The following is a 17,206-nucleotide window of genomic DNA, read 5'->3' on the forward strand; positions in this document are numbered from 1 at the left end:
TGTGTTGCTGGAAAAGCGCAGCAGGGCAGGCAGCATCCAAAGAGCAGGAGAATTGACATTTCGGGCATAAGCCCGAAACGTCGATTCTCCTGCTCCTTGGATGCTGCCCGACCTGCTGTGCTTTTCCAGCAACACATTTTTCAGCTCTGATCTCCAGCATCTGCAGTCCTCACTTTCTCCTAGTTAAATTGACCACAGTTTAGCCAATAATAATCATCATGTGCTGATCCCAGATTGGCAATTCTTACTAATGAGCATTCAACATTTAACTGTGCCACATGATCAACATAGTTTGTAATATATTGGTAAAATGTATTCGCTACGTGCTTTTATAACAAAATACAGCATACTGTGAAAACATATAGATCTGCAAAAATTGTTGCATTAAAATAAAACACTGACAAATCTAATTCATAAAAGTCAACTTCAACAGAAAATCTCTTTAAACAGATAGAAACCCACTGAAATTCAGTATTCACATCTGACCTGAGCCGCTGCTTCAAAATCGTTTCCATTCTTCATCAGTTAACATATCTTTATTCTTCATACACTGTACTTTTAACAAAAGGTTGTTGCAATTTGGATGCTTTCTGTGAGATCATACATAAGTAGCTTGTTACAAATTAAAATCAAACTTACCAGTAACTTATACATATTTAAAATGAATTTGGGCTGCTCAAATGTATGGCATTGCATTTCTATTGCATTTCAACTTCTATTCAAAAGATGAGCAGAAACACTACCAGTAAATTGCAGATAGAAGGATGCTGTGTTACACTTGGAGGAGCACAGAGAAGTATTCAAGTATTATCTCATGTTGCAAACTACAGATTCAACGTCATAACCAAGGCTACATGTAAAAGTTTAGTCCAATCAGACTAAACATGGTTTGTACAGATTCACACCTATAAATGGCTGCTTTACATAGCTTATCAAAGATTGGTCTTGCTGAGAGCCACAAACTACCAACTGCACAGATGAAATCACGCCTACCGTCAAAGAAATCTTGTTCAAAGTCAGTTTAACATGGTTCCAGCAGGAATTACAAGAAAACAATAGGGAGCGGAAACTCTGGTTCATCTTCCCCCTTCTTAACCCAGATCCTATAGACAATTGTAGTGCTTGTGCCACCTCAGTTGAAGCCAGCTAACTCGTCATTGGCTACAAATTCAATCTGGGACCCGAAATGTTGTTTGGATCAGCTAATTCACCTGAAGAGCAATCGTGGAGGGACAAGTTCAAGATTAAAGGCTAAGAAACCAGATGCAGTTTACTATTTAGGCTTTACTTACAGTAGAATTAAAATTCCCATATACCTGAGCATCTCTAAGGCAGTAGAATTGGAGAAAGGCAGATGGATACTTAAATTTGACATAATATTTTAGCAAATTCTGACAAATAAACCATTAATATTGAAACAGGAACATACAGCATTTTCATAAATCATGCCACCTAAACAACTGGCAGTAGTTAAACTTGTGTTCTTTAACAACATTCAACTTCATTGAACTTAAACGATATGATAACTGAGAAAACAGGTAAAAACATTATTTACAATGCTGAAAATGTGTTGCTGGAAAAGCGCAGCAGGTCAGGCAGCATCCAGGGAAAATGTGTTGCTGGAAAAGCGCAGCAGGTCAGGCAGCATCCAGGGAAAATGTGTTGCTGGAAAAGCGCAGGTCAGGCAGCATCCAGGGAAAATGTGTTGCTGGAAAAGCGCAGCAGGTCAGGCAGCATCCAGGGAAAAAGTGTTGCTGGAAAAGCGCACCAGCAACACATTTTCAGCTCTGATCTCCAGCATCTGCAGCCCTCACTTTCTCCTCATTATTTCCAATGGTCAATTTTGTGGAGCTTATTAATTTGTACAGGAAAAACAAAGATTAAATACAATTAGCAAAAAACCTAAACTGAGAGGAATCTCAAAGTGGAATGTCAAGAAATGAGCCAAGGTTCCCAACTACTTCGAATAGATTGCAGACAACAAAAAAAAAGCATTCTTTTCCTGTAGGTGAAGGCAAGCTTTGAGTCTCTACCAGTCTGGTTAGTAATGTGGGAAGCCCGCAGAGTTTTGGAGAATTAGTCCCGCTATGCTGCATGGATTTATCTCTGCTCTCTCCAACATAACACACCAACTAACATATGGTGAAGGGGGCACAACGACAAAAGAAACTTGCTTAGTATAAGAAACCAATGTCAGCATATATGAGCAACTAGATCTACTCATTCACCACTCTCCTTTCCCTACATTCATAAAATGATTACATCTGCTTTCACGTTCTGCTAAGACCAATATTAAGCATTGACTATACATAAAGGAGCACATAATGAGAGTACAACTATGCTTTATCCTTGTGTCAAAATTTGGTTTAACTCTAATATACCTGTTACATTACCCACTTAACATTGGCAGGGAGAGGGCGTTTTTGGTTAATATGTATACAGTCAGAGGATGGAAATGGACCATTCGGTCCAATCAGTCCATGACAAAACATCTTCCCAAACTAAGCTAGGTCCATCTGCCTGCGTTTGGCCCATATCCCCCCAAACCTTCTAATTCAAGTACTTATCCAAATGTCTTTTAAACATTGTAACTGTACCTGCATCCACCACTTCCTCTGGCAGTTTATTCCACATACTAATCACTGTTTTAAAAAAAAGTTGCTCCTCATGTTCTTTTTAAAATCTTTCTCCTCTCACCTTAAAAATATGCCCCTAGTTTTGAACTCCCCCACCTTCAGGAAAAGAGGAGTTTTGTTTTCTCTACTCCCCATAAAAGTCTTTTGTATCTTGCCAACTGTACTGGGCTTGATATCAAGACTAACTATAATGTTAAAGTGAAATAGCAAGATGTGCAATCTGAATTTAGACTGGTAGTACCACAAGTCAGAAACAAAGTAGACTGTTTGGCTCCTCAAGCTTGCTCTGCCATTTAATAAGATCATGGCTGATCTGACTAACTTGAACTCATTATTCCCAATTATCAACTCCATATTCCTTAATGTTCTGTCAAGACTCTTCAGGATCTTATGTTTTCAATCAAGTCATCTCTTACCTTTCTAAACTCCAGCCGATAGAAGCCTAGCCTGTTTAACAATTTCGCATCAGACAACCTATGAATTTCAAGTCCAAGTCTAGGAAATTTTCTGAGCTACTTTCAATGCATTTACTTTCTTTCTTAAATTCAGTGACCAATACTATATACAGTATCCCAGCTGTGATCTCACAAATGCCCTGTATAACTGAACCATAGCCTCCCTACTTTGTAGTCAATCCCTCTCACTGTAAATAACATTCCAGTTGCTTTCCTAACTAGTTGCTCGACTTGGATGACATCGATACAGCATCTAGAATGTTCTCACCTCAGAGCTCTGTAATCTTCACGAGACAATACGCTTCTTCTCAAAATGGACAACTGCACATTTCCCCACATTTTACTCCATTTGCCAGATCTTTACTCGCTGCTTAACCCATCTGCATCCCTCTGTAGCTTTGTCATCTTCATAAGTTTCCCACCAATTTTGTAAGACCTTTATAAGGAGGTAGCCTAATTTTATGCTGATTTCTCACAAATTGGTATCAAATGGCAACCTCCTTTTTCTGTGCATACTGCAAACATAATCAGTAACATTGAGTTAATCATTATATCCTTTTACTTATTCACCTTTATCCAGAGTGTATCCAGAGATACGAACTGTTTCTGCAGTATGCAAGCTAGCTAAGTTATAAAAAAAAAGTTAGATTTCCCCTAATTTTCAGAACATATTGCCAATAGCCTGGAAAAAAATTGCTGAAATATTATTTTAGGAGAACATGTGCTAGATATACCTGGCAATGCCTGCCCCAATAACAATTTATATTTTAAGTGTCTTCAAACATCCCAGAGGTGTTAAAAAACAAAATTAGACATCGGGATGTATAAGGATATACCAGAACAGATCACCAAAAGCTTGAATGACAGAGATACATTTTAATGGAGCACCTTTAAGGAAGAAGCACGTAATTAGATGGAAAGGCTTGGAAAGGGAATTCCAGTGCCAAGGGATTAGACAGTTGGAGGCATTGCCAACCAATGATCGAGTGATTAAATTTGTGATGCTCAAGAGGCCAGAATTAGATAAAATAGATATCTTGATGATTGCACACTACAAGAGATTAGAGGTAAGAAGGAGCCAAGACTTGGAAGGATTTTAAAACAATTATTTGAATTGATGAGATCAATACATTGTTCAACTAGGACCCAATGTAGGTCAGCAAGTATAGGACAGAAAAATGGATTTGCTGCAAGTTCGAACACAGCCAACAGGAATTTTGACGTCCTCGGATTTGTGAAAGGTAGATGATGGAAGGTTGACTCGAGTTCAATAGAAAGTTACCTCTGAGAATTAAAAAAACTATGCTTGAGGGTTTCAGCAACAGGCAGGGGATGCCAAGGGCCCCGCCAGGCAATGTTTTAACAGTGTGAAATAGACAGCCTTAATGACAGCACGGACATGGTGAAAGAAAGCTCATCTCAATGTCAAATATGTTCCCAAAGTAGTGAACACTCTGGTCTGGCCTCAAACAATTGAGGGGGTAAAGAATGATTCAGTGCGAAGGAAGGAGCATTTGTGGCAGGAACCGCTGAAAAAATGAAACATTGGTTTCAGTCTTTCTAATATTTAATTGGAAGGGAAGTTATGTCCATCTAGTACTGAAACAGTGCATGAAAAATGAGAGAATTTCAAAAGAGAAATGAAGACAGTGCAAGCTAGGTACTGTTATGGACCAGACCAAACCCCCTCAAAATATATTAAGAAAATAGCCCAGATCCTAACCTTTTCTTATTTTAAAATAATTGTAAGGCATTGTAGTCAGATGCAATTTGATTGGTCAAACTACTCAACTTTAAGCAAACTATACTACTTTTACACTACAGCTAAAATGCAGATTAAAATAAAATTATAAGAAAAGAATTGGCTTAACTCAATTGAAATGCTTAACAAAATAATGTATATTAACATCCCATAACCCTTGGCAAGGGCAAGTTCAATAAAATAAGTTGTCTCACATGCCATTCGAGAAGCAGGAAGAGAAACCAAGTTTTTAGTTGAAACAGAGAGGGGAATAAGAACATCTACATCCAGCTTCAAGAATCTAGCAACTGCTGATAGGTAAAACTAAAAATCTGGTACTTTGGGAGCTTTCCCCACCCATTCAGGCTGCTTCTATTGTTCCAACTTTTAAAAACATTAAGGCCTTATAAGCTGTATACTTTGTTAGCTTTGAACAGACTGCTCAAAATGGTGGCGGAAAAATGGTGACAATGACCTTGTTGAAAATGTGGGTACAGAGCAACCGAGCAGTATAGTGAAAGATAAAGAAGAGTTGCTAAAAAGGCTGGCAACACTTCAAGTAGAAAAGATTCAGAAGAGATGCATCTTAGATTGCTGAGGGGGGTAAGGGAGCAAATTGTTCAACTGTTGACAGAAATTTTCCAGGCCTCTATGAACACAGGATGTGTCCCAGTAGACTGAATTGCAAATGTGACACTGTCCTTGAAGGAAGGGGCAAAGGATGACCCAGGAATCTACTCTGGCTTTGGATATCCTCTGTATTTATTTCTTATGGGTATGTGACTAGCTTGCAGTCTGACATCAAATAGTGGGAAAACCATGACATAGAAGGAATTAGAGAAAACTAAGTTAATACTAGACAGTTAATATGTCTTTGTCTAGAGCAGATCATTCTGAAAAATTCAATTGAGTTCTTCAATGAGGCGACACAAGCAGTGAATGAGGGGAATGCTGTGGATGTTTTTTTTCCAAAAAACATTTGATATAGTGCCAAATGACAGGTTGGTTAGCAAATTAGAAATGGTTGGGATTGATGGATCCTTGACAGAATGGATTTGAAGCTGGCTACAAGATAGGAAACAGCTATTTCCCAGACTGCAGATGAGGTGAAAGTGGTGATCCCCAGGGGTCAGTGTTGAGACGTTTGCTTTTTCAGGTTTAAGTAATTGGGAGATGGATGTTGAGGGAAAAAAAAGCCTCTAAATTTACAACTGATACTAAGCTAGGGAGAAGAGTAAATTGTGAGGATGACACTGAGCGACTTCAGAGGGACATTGACAAATAGACCAAATGAACAGACAAAATTCAATGCAGAGAAATGTGAAGTAATACATTTTGATGCATGATGATACTATAGCTTTAAGAGGTGTATTTTATACAGGTTTCATTTGAAGAGAAGTTTTGAGACACAAATAGGGAGTTCTCTTCCAAACCAATAAAGTAAACAGCTTGAGGTGCCCTGTTGTTTCTTTTAAAAGTTAAAACAATAGAAGCAGCATGAATGGGTGCAGTCAGGCTCCCACAGATCCAGGATTTATTTAGCTTTCAGTTGTTGGGTTTGAAGTTAGCTGTGGAAGCTGTTATATATCACTGTTGACGACAGCGAAATGCTGCAGTTCTCTCTCTCTGCCCAAATTTTCTTCTTGTGTTCTTTTCTACTAGACTAGTGAAACATTGCATGTTAGAGAATCTATTTTACTGAATTTGCCTTTACCAAGGTTGTTTACGGGATTGTACTATTTTTGACCAGTTGCTGTGTAGTAGATAAATAATCTATTATTCAGTCAGTTTTCCAATAGAATTAAAAGTTACATAAATTATTTTTTTTGTTTGTATTTATTCTTACACCTAGCGAAAAATGTATTTTGCTTAAGGCTGAGTGGCGTGAACAATCAAACTATATCTAGATCACAGCAATTTACACCTGTCTTTAAAGAAGGTAAAAGTTAGAGTCTAGTTATCTCGTTGAGAGTTTTGAAGGGGTTTGGTCTGGTTCATAACAGCTGGAAGAAAGAGAGAGACAGACAACAATGGTACAGTTTTGAGGAGGAGAACAGTAGCAGAAGGACCTCAAGTTTCACATGCATTATTCATTGAAGGCGGCTAGGAAAGTTGAAAGGGGTACAAAGACAGCTTATAGTATCCTTGGGTTTATAAATAGCGATACAAAGTAGAAAAGCGAGAGAGTGGTGCTAAACCGCAAAAAATCATTGGTCAAACCACATTTAGAGTATTGCGTTCAGTTTTGGGACTCTCTCCTTTGAGAGAGTGCAAAGGAGATTTATTCGAATGATACCAGGAATGAGAGATTTAAGATACAAGCAAAGATTAAAGAAATTGGGCTTATTCTCCTTGCAGCAGTGGAGATTAAGAGGTGTTCAAAATTACGACAGCATAAAGAAGAATATTCTGTTTCCATGAGCTGGCAGGTCAGTAACTGTGTGTCACAGTTTCAAAACTGACAGCGAGAGAGCTTGGAGCGAGACAAGGACAAACTTCTTTACTCAGTTGTCAGGATTTGGAATGCATTATCTGGGAGAGTGGAGGAATCAGGTTCCAGATGAGATTTCAAGAGAGAGCTGGATATACATTTGGAAGTGATGAACTTAATAGGGTTTCAGGTAAGACTGGAAAATGACTCTGGCTGGGTAGCTCTATCAGGAGCTGGCACACAACAGGGATCTGATCGTTTACTTCTGTAAAATTCTACAATTCTATGGAAGTTAATCAATTAAGCAGTCCACAATTCAGAGATTGATGATCATGACAGAACTCACCAGTACAGACAGCAAGTATTTTTGGATGATGGCAGTGATAGGCAACTTGTAGGAAGTAGCAAGAGCAAAAGGGTAGATCCTTGGGGACACCAAAGGTAATAGCTTTGGAATGAAGAATGGGAAATAAATCATGAATGAAAACAGGCGAATGCAGTCTCACCCAAGTGGATGTGATCACAATTCCAAAATGATGTAGACAGGTAGAGAAGGATGAGAAAGGATAGTTTCTCTTTTGTCAGTCACATAGGGTATCATTTGTTACTATGGTAAAAGCTATTTCAGCACTATCCAGGGATGGAAGCCTGATCACTGATTCAAATATGGGAGTTGAAGGAAAGATGGTCACAGAATTTCGGTAGCAACAAAATGTTCCAAGATTATTAGAAAAGAAACAAAAGATGAAAAATGAATATTAGAGACAAAGCAGTCAAGGGCCTTTTTTTGAGGAAAGGGGTGATGACGAATGATAAAAAGGTCAGAGGGATAGAACCTGAGGAGAGCTGTTAACACTGTCACTTGACATGGGAGGCATGTAGGGAAATTAGATAGTAGTCAGTAGTTTAATGGAAATGGAGGCAAGATGAGTTTAGAAAGAGAATGAAAAACTAGAGAAGGACACAATGGTTAGGAACTTGCAAGGAAATTTCACTTGGTGGGAACAGGGTTAGATAGCTGATTGGATGGTCTCAAACTTTATGACAAAGAAATCGATGAACTCCTCACACTTGCTGTAAAAGGTAAAAGGTGGAGGTAAGTGTGGAGTGGTTACGGTGATAGTTTACAATAGAGAAAGGAAGTTAGGAGATGACTCTCCATTCAAGGATGATTCTGGAATAGGAAGCAGTTTTAACAAATGAGAATAATATCTGCGTGTGTTTTGTGGCTCATACAAACTAAAATGAAATGACTATGATCAATGGATTAAAATTCACTAAGGATAGTGAACATTTTTTCCAGTTGGAGTTTATGCTGCTACTGACATAATTGCTGTCTAACCTAGCATATATAAAGTCCTAAAGTGCTTCACAGAACTGCAATCAAAATTTGATAGAGCCACAAGAAAATGAGACAAGTGACCAAACCTTTTGTCACAGATAGGTTTTAAGGAATGCCCTAAAAGGATGATACGGTAGACAGAGGGGTTTAGAGATCTCAGAGCTTAGACAGCTGACTTCATGCCAACAATGAAAACTCGAAGTACAGATGTTAGAACTTGGAGTGCAGAGATTTCAGTGGGCTGTTAGGCTGGAGGGAATTAAAGAATCATTAAGCAACATACTTTGCAGATATATTTCACCATATAGATGTTTAAACATTGCATTAGCAATTTTCATGAAACTATGGTTGAACAAATAGCAGTTGGTAAATTTGAATTCAGGTTAGAACTAAAAAAAAAAAGAGCTGATATCATTGAAGAAGGAGACTATGAAGCTGTTGGATTGCTATAAAAATCCAAAGGGTGTAATATGGTCCTTCAGGAAAAGAAACCTCCTTGCTTATCTGGTCTATGCGAGTTTGATCCCAGAGCAGCACAATTTCAGTCATGATGGTGGCCCAAATTTCCCAGTGCACGTAGGGATGGACATAAATGTCAACTTTGTCAGCACTACTTATAACTTACCATTATCCATTATTTGAATGTGGAATTGAAAGAGCATTGGAACCATTTTTAAACTGTCCAGTTGTGCGTCCAATGATGCTCCATAGGCTTTCAGGTTTGCAAGATCAGTTTCCAACTTTACCTTTTGATTCTGAAATAGGAAATAAATGCATTTTTAAAATTGTTGGTTTTGAAAAATCATGGAACAGCTGTAGATCATAAAGTCCAATCTAAATATTGATATAAATAAACTTAAGTTAAATAGTTTTAATGCATGTGATGCAATTTAGATTTTTGGTAACACCTATATTTTACGTAGAAAGATACCATATGCAATGACAAAGAACATTACTCAAGCAGAATTAAGTTTAACGCTGCAAATATTTAATCCCTTCAAACATTATCGAGATCGAAAAAAGTCAACTTAAAACTATTGGCTGCTTATTGCCTTCTCACCAAAGTACAGGGGGGGGGGATGATTGGATGGTGGCAAATGTTATTCCATTGTTCAAGAAAGGGAATAGGCACAACTCTGCGAATTATAGGCCAGTCAGTCTTATGTCAGTGGTGGACAAATTATTGGAGAGGATTCTGAGACACAGGTAGAGCAGCGGATGTAGTGTACACGGATTTTAGCAAGGCGTGGATAATGTTTCCCATAGTAGACTCAAACTAAGGAGGCATGGAATACAAAGAAATTTGGCTGTCTGGATACAGAATTGGCTGGCCCATAGAAGACAGAGGGTGGCAATTGATGGAAAGTATTCAGCCTGGAAGTCAGTTCCAGTGGTGTTCCGCCGGGATCTGTTCTGGGACCGCTGCTCTTTGCGATTTTTATAAATGACTTGGATGAGGAAGTGGAGGGGTGGATTAGTAAGTTTGCCTATCACAAAGGTTGGTGATAGTGTGGATAGCGTGGAGGGCTGGTGGAGGTTGCAATGGGACATTGACAGGATGCAGAGCTAGGCTGAGAAGTGTCAAATGGAGTTCAACCTGGACAAGTGTAAAGTGATTCATTTTGGAAGGTCGGATTTGAATGCAGATTACAGGGTTAAAGGCAAGATTCTTAGCAGCGTGCAGGAACAGAGGGATCTTGGCATTAACGTTCATAGATCGCCCAAAGTTGCTCCCCAAGTTGACAGGGTTGTTATAAGGCTGCATATGGTGTGTTAGCTTTCAGTAGCAGAGGTATTGAGTTTAAGAGCTGCGAGGTTACACTGCAGCTCCATAGAGCCCTGGTTAGACCACACTTGGAATACTGTGTTCAGTTCTGGTTGCCTCATTATAGGAAGGACGTGGAAACTTTGAGAGGGTGCAGATGTGATTTACCACGATGCTGCCTGGACTGGAGGTCATGTCTTATGAAGAAAGGTTGAGGGAGCTAGGGCTTTTCTCATTGGAGTGAAGGAGGATGAGAGGTGACTTGATAGAGGTGTACAAGATGATGAGACTCAGTGAATAGCCAGAAATTTTTTCCCAGGGTGGAAATGGCTATCATGAGACAGCATGATTTTAAGCTGATTGGAGGAATGCTTAGTGGGGGTGTCAGAGGTAGGTTCTTTACACAGAGTGGTGGATGCATGGAATGCATTGCCAGCGGATAGTTTAAGTGACTCTTGGATGGGCACATGGATGATAGTAAATGTAGGTTAGTTTGATCTTAGTTAAAAATCACAACACTGGGTTATAGTCCAAAAGGATTATTTGGAAGCACTAGCTTTCAGAGCACTGCTCCTTCATCAGGTGGTTGTGAAGTACAAGATCGTAAGACACAGAATTTACAACAAAAGTTTAGTATAATGTAACTGAAATTAAATATTGAAAAGACCTGGATTGTTTGTTAAGTCTCTCAACTTTTACAATGACCATGTTGGTTTCAGTTCTTTAATATGTAAATCCCAGAGCTTTTTTTAAAAGTTAAAAAATCTGGGATTTATATATAAAAGAACAGAAACCAGCGTGGTCATTCTAAAAAAATGACAGACTTAAACAACCCAGGTCTTTTTCAATATATAATTTCAGTTACATCACATGGCTATAAATTCTTACGATGTTGTACTCCACAACCACCTGATGAAGAAGCAGTCCTCCGAAAACTAGTGCTTCCAAATAAACCTGTTGGACTATAATCTGGTGTTGTGCGATTTTTAACTTTGTATACCCTCGTCCAACACTGGCACCTCCAAATCAAAAGTTTGATCTCACAGTAGGATTGAGAGCTGAAGGGCCTGTACCATGCTGCAATGTTCTACGTTTTATCTTCTAAAGGTAAAGTTGCCATAGTCCCAGAGAACAGTAGAACTGTTCGCTCAATAGAATAGAGACTGGCAGAGGTTTAACCTGAGGGTCACCACACCTCAGGCAAGGGGAGACACTGAGGTGAGTCCTTAATGGTAACCTCAGCTGGTGTGGGATTTGAACCCATGCCACTGACATTATCTCACCAAAGACAACATGATGAATTGTACCTTAAACATCAAAGTATATGATACGCAGGTATAATTTTAAAATTTAAATGCAAGAGAATTGAATTAAAAAAATAGGAAATATTCAAAGACTCCACTAAGTAGTGACCAATATAATTTACCTTCAATGCTTCCAACTGTGTACTTAAATTTTCACACTCATCCTTTGCATGCGCCAAAGATTTTGCAAGTTCACCAAGTTCTAACTCTCTCACTAGGAAGCAAACAAAGCAGATAGTAACTTTCATTTTTGATTACACATGGTCGCTCTCACACCTCTGCTGCGAATTAGGATTCCTAGGACTGTGAAATATCATGGATCGTGGATTAATGAATGATAAGCAACATAGATTTGTAGGAAGACAATTTATGCCCAACAAGATTGGCTGAGGATTTGGAAATTACTAGAGGGGGCTCATGGAACTTCCAAGGGGAAAACAAATCGATTATACTGCATATTCTGGGTGTGGGAAAAAAACATCCAAATTAATTTCCTGCTCTTCTCCAGTACTGCAAATTTTGAAGTGGTATAGTCATATTACTCATATTTGGTAAAATATTAATAAGAGTTAACAGCAAAATTAAAAAAGAATGGGATTAAAAGGGACATGGCAGAACGAATAAAAAGTTAAGAAAAATGTAAGTAGACCATTTATTTTTCAGATTACAAGATAGTATAGGTTGGTAGAAGAAATACTATGCTTTTTCATTGATCATCTAATCTTAGGGCTATGAAGGTCACTATATTGAAGACTGCAGATGACATTAAACTTCAAAGTGTGGCATACAGATTTCAAGTGGACATGGATTGATGAAACACGCAGACAAACGACAAATGAAATTCAATGCAGAAAGTGTGAAATAATGCATTTCAGAAGAAGACGTACTATAAACTAAATAATACAATTTAAAGAGGTTAAAAGAACAGAGACAGATCTCTTAAGTTCACAGACATAAATCTTTGATGGGTGGTAAAGCAATTGAAAAGCATAGCAATGGTCGTATAAATAAAGACTGCCCTGGATTATCAATGTCGGGACAGTCGTTACTTGAGCATAAACTGAAGTTTGCATACAGGCACCCTGTGGGATCACCATCATAGCAGACTCAAATGACCAAAGAATTGAAGATTCCACTGGGCAACTTCTCTACACCTGGAACCCTGTGAAAGTCTCCATTTAAATCAGAGAATTTTGATGAAAATAATAGTTACCCAGGAAACTTTCGTCTACTAAATACGTAGTCTTAACTCCCGAGTAACAATTCAACTGACCCCATATTCATCTCAGACATCCTCAAAACACATTTGCCACACCACTTACACCCCCCAAGACCCAACAGTACCTACAAATGGACAACTCTATTACCCTGTTCTGGATGTGACAATCCCCTTTCCTCACTGCAATCTGGTCCCCCATTCACCCAATCTTTACTTGATATTCCTGCCCCAGACCCTACCACTACCCTTCTCCATTCTGCTCCCAAACCCCTTCCCTTGCTCCAGACCTGACCCTCCCTTTCATAAAGAGAGATTGGCCCAGAATTTCCAATGGAAGCAGCAGGCGGCCATTCAGCCCTTTGATCCTTCCATTCTACCACAGATTCTACCACAGTTCCTCCCCCACTCACGACTCAAAACGTACTTTTTCTCAATTTTTCCAATCCTGACAAACATAAAAAATATGCAACACGAACTTGTTATATGAAAAGGACTTTTGTTTATCACAGGGAGATTTCATATTCCTTGACCAAGTTCAAGAACTCCAAATTACACTGCACTGGCAATTATAAGATACAAGAAATAACAGGTGATACAAGGAAATATTTGTGAACAGGGCTGGTTCCAGAAAGTTAAGTTTACTATATAAATACACTATTTAGTATAACCAAGTTTTATTTTGTGCAAATTGCTGTTAGATCAGCAGGACAAGTTGTCATTAAAAAATTTAGAGACGCAACATACCTTTGTCTCTCCATTAGAAGTAATTCTAGAGCATAGCATTCCATTAATACATACAAACGGCAGAGACAAAAAAAATTGCTTTGAGAAATATTAAGGACCTGAGCCATCACACTTTATACTTTAACTGAACTGCTGGTAAAGCCAAATTAGACACCAATGTTGCATTTCTGTCTGCCAACCCGAAAAAGGATAAAAATCACAAAATTGTCAATGGATTCTCAATTTGCGTTGTCAACCAATTGTTATTTCATGCGGTCTGTACACTCCATAGTTACATGTCCCTAATCTTTGTTCCTGTGACACCAATACAAAAGCCTCCTCAAAACATTTAAATGGAAAAACAAAAAAGGATAATATTCTGATTTGAGATGTCTGTGAATGGTTTTTGTCAACATTCAATTTAATAGTTTGAAGCATTTAGATTCCTGGGATGCAACTCTTGCCCACTATGTAATCTACTGACAATGCAATAAGAGAGAGAAAAAAAACACCTAATAAAGTTTATTTAGGAGAACCAGCTTAAGTGATAAATAATGCACAAAATGACGTCAGCAGAAAAAAATACCATGTGATACTTTTTAAACCATAACAAGAATTTCTTTCCTCACTCATCATCTTCCCTCGTGCAGCAACAATAGGGTTTCCCTGGTTCACACTAAACATCTCCCCAGCCTCTGCATCCAAAGGATCTTTAGCAGCCATTTGCCATTTCCAGTGGGATGCTACCACGAGACACATAGCCCCTTCCCCTTCTTGGTCAGCCTTCTGCAGAGGGTGTTCCCTCCAGGACATTCTGGTCCACTTCCAACGGTACCTTCCCAAACATTCACAACATGTTGTACCTGCCTGTTTACATCCTCCCTCCTCAATAACTAGGGCTCCAGACATACCTTGCATGTGAAACAGGGATTTACTTGCACTTCATTTAATCCAGTCTACTGTACTTGCTGCTCTCAACATGGTCTCTTCTGCACTGAGATGACAAAACGCAGACTGGATGACTTTGCAGAATACCTACATTCTATACATAAAAATGATCCTGAGCTTCCACTTAACTGCCACTCCAACACGTCACTGTACTCCCACACCAGCATTTCTATCTCAGGCCTGTTGCAGTGCTCCCATGAGCCTCAGTGTAAGCTCAAAAACCAGCACTGCAGCTTTCATTTGGAGATCCTGTAGCCTCTAGGACTCAACATTAAGTTCAATAACTTTACAGTCTGACTACATCCTTCCATGTTTTTAGCCCACCCAACACCCTGGCCCTGTCATTACATGGGTTGCTTTCAGCACAGCCTACCCATTTTCTCTGAGTCTTAATCCTTATTAACACATATTGTCTTCTGCCTTAGTTTACTAACAATAATCCCCTTGTCTGACACTCTCCCTCTTTTAGGACTCCACCTGCAGCAATTCACTCTACTCTCCCCAACCACCTGCAGCCACCCTGCAAAATCCCACCTTCACCATAAATACCTTTTCTTAGCTGTTATCAATTCTGCTGACGTGACACCAGACTTGAAACAACAACTGTGCTTTTTCCCACTGATACTGCCAAACCAGAGCATCTCCAACAATTTGTGTCAGATCTCCAGCACCTGCAGTTGTTTGTTTTATTATTACAAGAATTATTCAATTAAGATGTGATAGCAGTACACATCTGTCAGTTATTAACGTTATGTAAGACTTCATTCTACAGATCAATGAGAATAACTTCTTGCTGACTTATTTTCAGCATTTTGACAAACTCAGTTGTACACAGAAGAACATTGATTATCCAACATTCGATTATCTGAACTTCAGATTATCTGGACAAGATTGCATAGTCCAGATGCTTGGCTAAACTGCATTATCCAGCATTCGATTATCCGAACAAAATACTCCCCCGCCCATGTTCAGATAATCGAGGTGCCTCTGTACTTATGCAAAACAAAGGAATCCATCAATGCATGAAGTATAGGCATTTACACATTAACTATCTGTAGGAATGAATGGTTTTCAGAAGTTGAAAAGAAAATTGCATGCTTGAAATGGAGATTGTTGTCAAATTGCATTTAAAATCTCAACGTTTTAATGATCTTCCAGTTATTGGAAGGAAAAGATTAATTTCCATAGTGCTTTTCATGAACTTGGTTGTTTAAACGTTTCAAGTAGAAAATGGAATAGCCATTTTGCAAAAACCTTGGTCCCACAAGTGATCTTGATTGAGGCATAAGTATTAGCCCAGATACAAAAACATTCTTGCTTTTCTTTAATAGTGCTATGCGATGTCTTGCATTCACCTGAACAGACAGATAGGGCCTCAGTTTCACATCCCATCCAAAAGACAACACCTCCAACAATGCAGCATTCCTTCAGTACTGCACTACATATACGACCTAAAATTTTACACTCAAGTCTTAAGTGAAATTTTTCATAACATTCTGACTTAGAGGCAAGAGTGTTATCTGCTGATGAACACAGAGGACCACGAATCGTATTAAAAACATGCAATTTTCAATTTAAAGAGGCTAGGGTTCCAAGATTGTCGAGCAGAGTCAAAAATAGGAGAAAATACTGAAAAGATTCAGCAATTCTATCAGCACTTACCAAAGTTATCAAACAAACTTGAACCAGTCCCCTCATCCCTTTAAAATGTCTACATTTTGCTTCAGATCTGCAGATTTGTAAATAATAATTACATATTGGCTTTTATATTTAAAAGTACTGGTAAAGGAAGAATGGCAATACTTTGAACAGCAAAATATTTTCAATTTAGATACCATGTAGTAACAATCCGCTTGGTACATCTACAAGAAATGCAAAATCAAGCTTTCTTGCACCCCATTCCTGCAAAGTGCTAGAAAACTGATGTAAGACATTTTCAACTAACCGATACAAATATTTAGCTATTTTCCATAAAAGTAGTAATTGTCAGCTGTGCCAAACGATGACCTGTTTAAATTTGTTTGGTGCAACTATAAGGGCCTTGGATATAACTACCCAAATGAATTTTAACCAGGATTCCATCATCCAACAGGGGGAGAACATTCATTTTATACAAGATGAAAGAGGTGGCAACTGGTCCTCTTAAAATAGTTGATAACAAAACCAGTTTACCTTGTCTATGTATTTGGGATAGAGAAGACTAAAACAAAAGTTGTTTGTACTTACACTTCACCTGCTTGAAAATATATTCTTCCAAAAGACTTAGATTAAGCGATGTATAGTTATGCTTTGACGTCAGGCCACACAACTGAGAGAGCTCTGTACGGTCATCATCATCTGCTGAGTCATCACCCAATTGCGTTTCTTGTTTGGAGAGCTCAGCTGCCTCTTTCTCAAAATCTCCTGTTTGAATTCATAATTACAATTGTTACATGGTTGGGTGAGGGTTCAATGCAATGTGTCTGCCCATTCAGATGACAAGATTTTGAAGTTGAAGCATTTTGTTTATACACTATACAACACTATACAACATTGTGTTTAAATAAATCTGAAATGAGAGCCTAATTTCAATCCTCAGTAATGCTACATGCTGTGGAGAAGACAATCAGAACTTAATTGGGCTGGATACATATGGTGTGTAA

At 38.6% G+C, this 17,206-nt stretch overlaps 1 protein-coding gene across 3 annotated transcripts in view; it reads right to left on the reverse strand.

Annotated features, from left to right (window-relative positions):
- LOC122539413 (uncharacterized) overlaps window positions 1-17,206 on the reverse strand; it is a 63,877-nt gene that overhangs the window by 928 nt on the left and 45,743 nt on the right. For all 3 annotated transcript variants that reach the window (XR_015753321.1, XM_087980027.1, XM_087980026.1), the window contains exons 9-12: window positions 16,791-16,967; window positions 11,797-11,888; window positions 9,231-9,360; window positions 487-590 (exon numbers count right to left, since the gene is read on the reverse strand). Coding sequence is in view for 2 of the 3 variants with exons in the window: in XM_087980027.1 (XP_087836153.1) it covers window positions 559-590; window positions 9,231-9,360; window positions 11,797-11,888; window positions 16,791-16,967 (431 nt within the window). In the remaining variant the exon portion in view is untranslated. Of the gene's footprint in view, window positions 1-486; window positions 591-9,230; window positions 9,361-11,796; window positions 11,889-16,790; window positions 16,968-17,206 lie in introns of those variants that run through there.

Source organism: Chiloscyllium plagiosum, unplaced genomic scaffold (genome assembly GCF_037043375.1).
Source record: "Chiloscyllium plagiosum isolate Xiang-an unplaced genomic scaffold, Cpla_swu_hap1 HiC_scaffold_36, whole genome shotgun sequence".
Taxonomy (NCBI): domain Eukaryota; kingdom Metazoa; phylum Chordata; class Chondrichthyes; order Orectolobiformes; family Hemiscylliidae; genus Chiloscyllium; species Chiloscyllium plagiosum.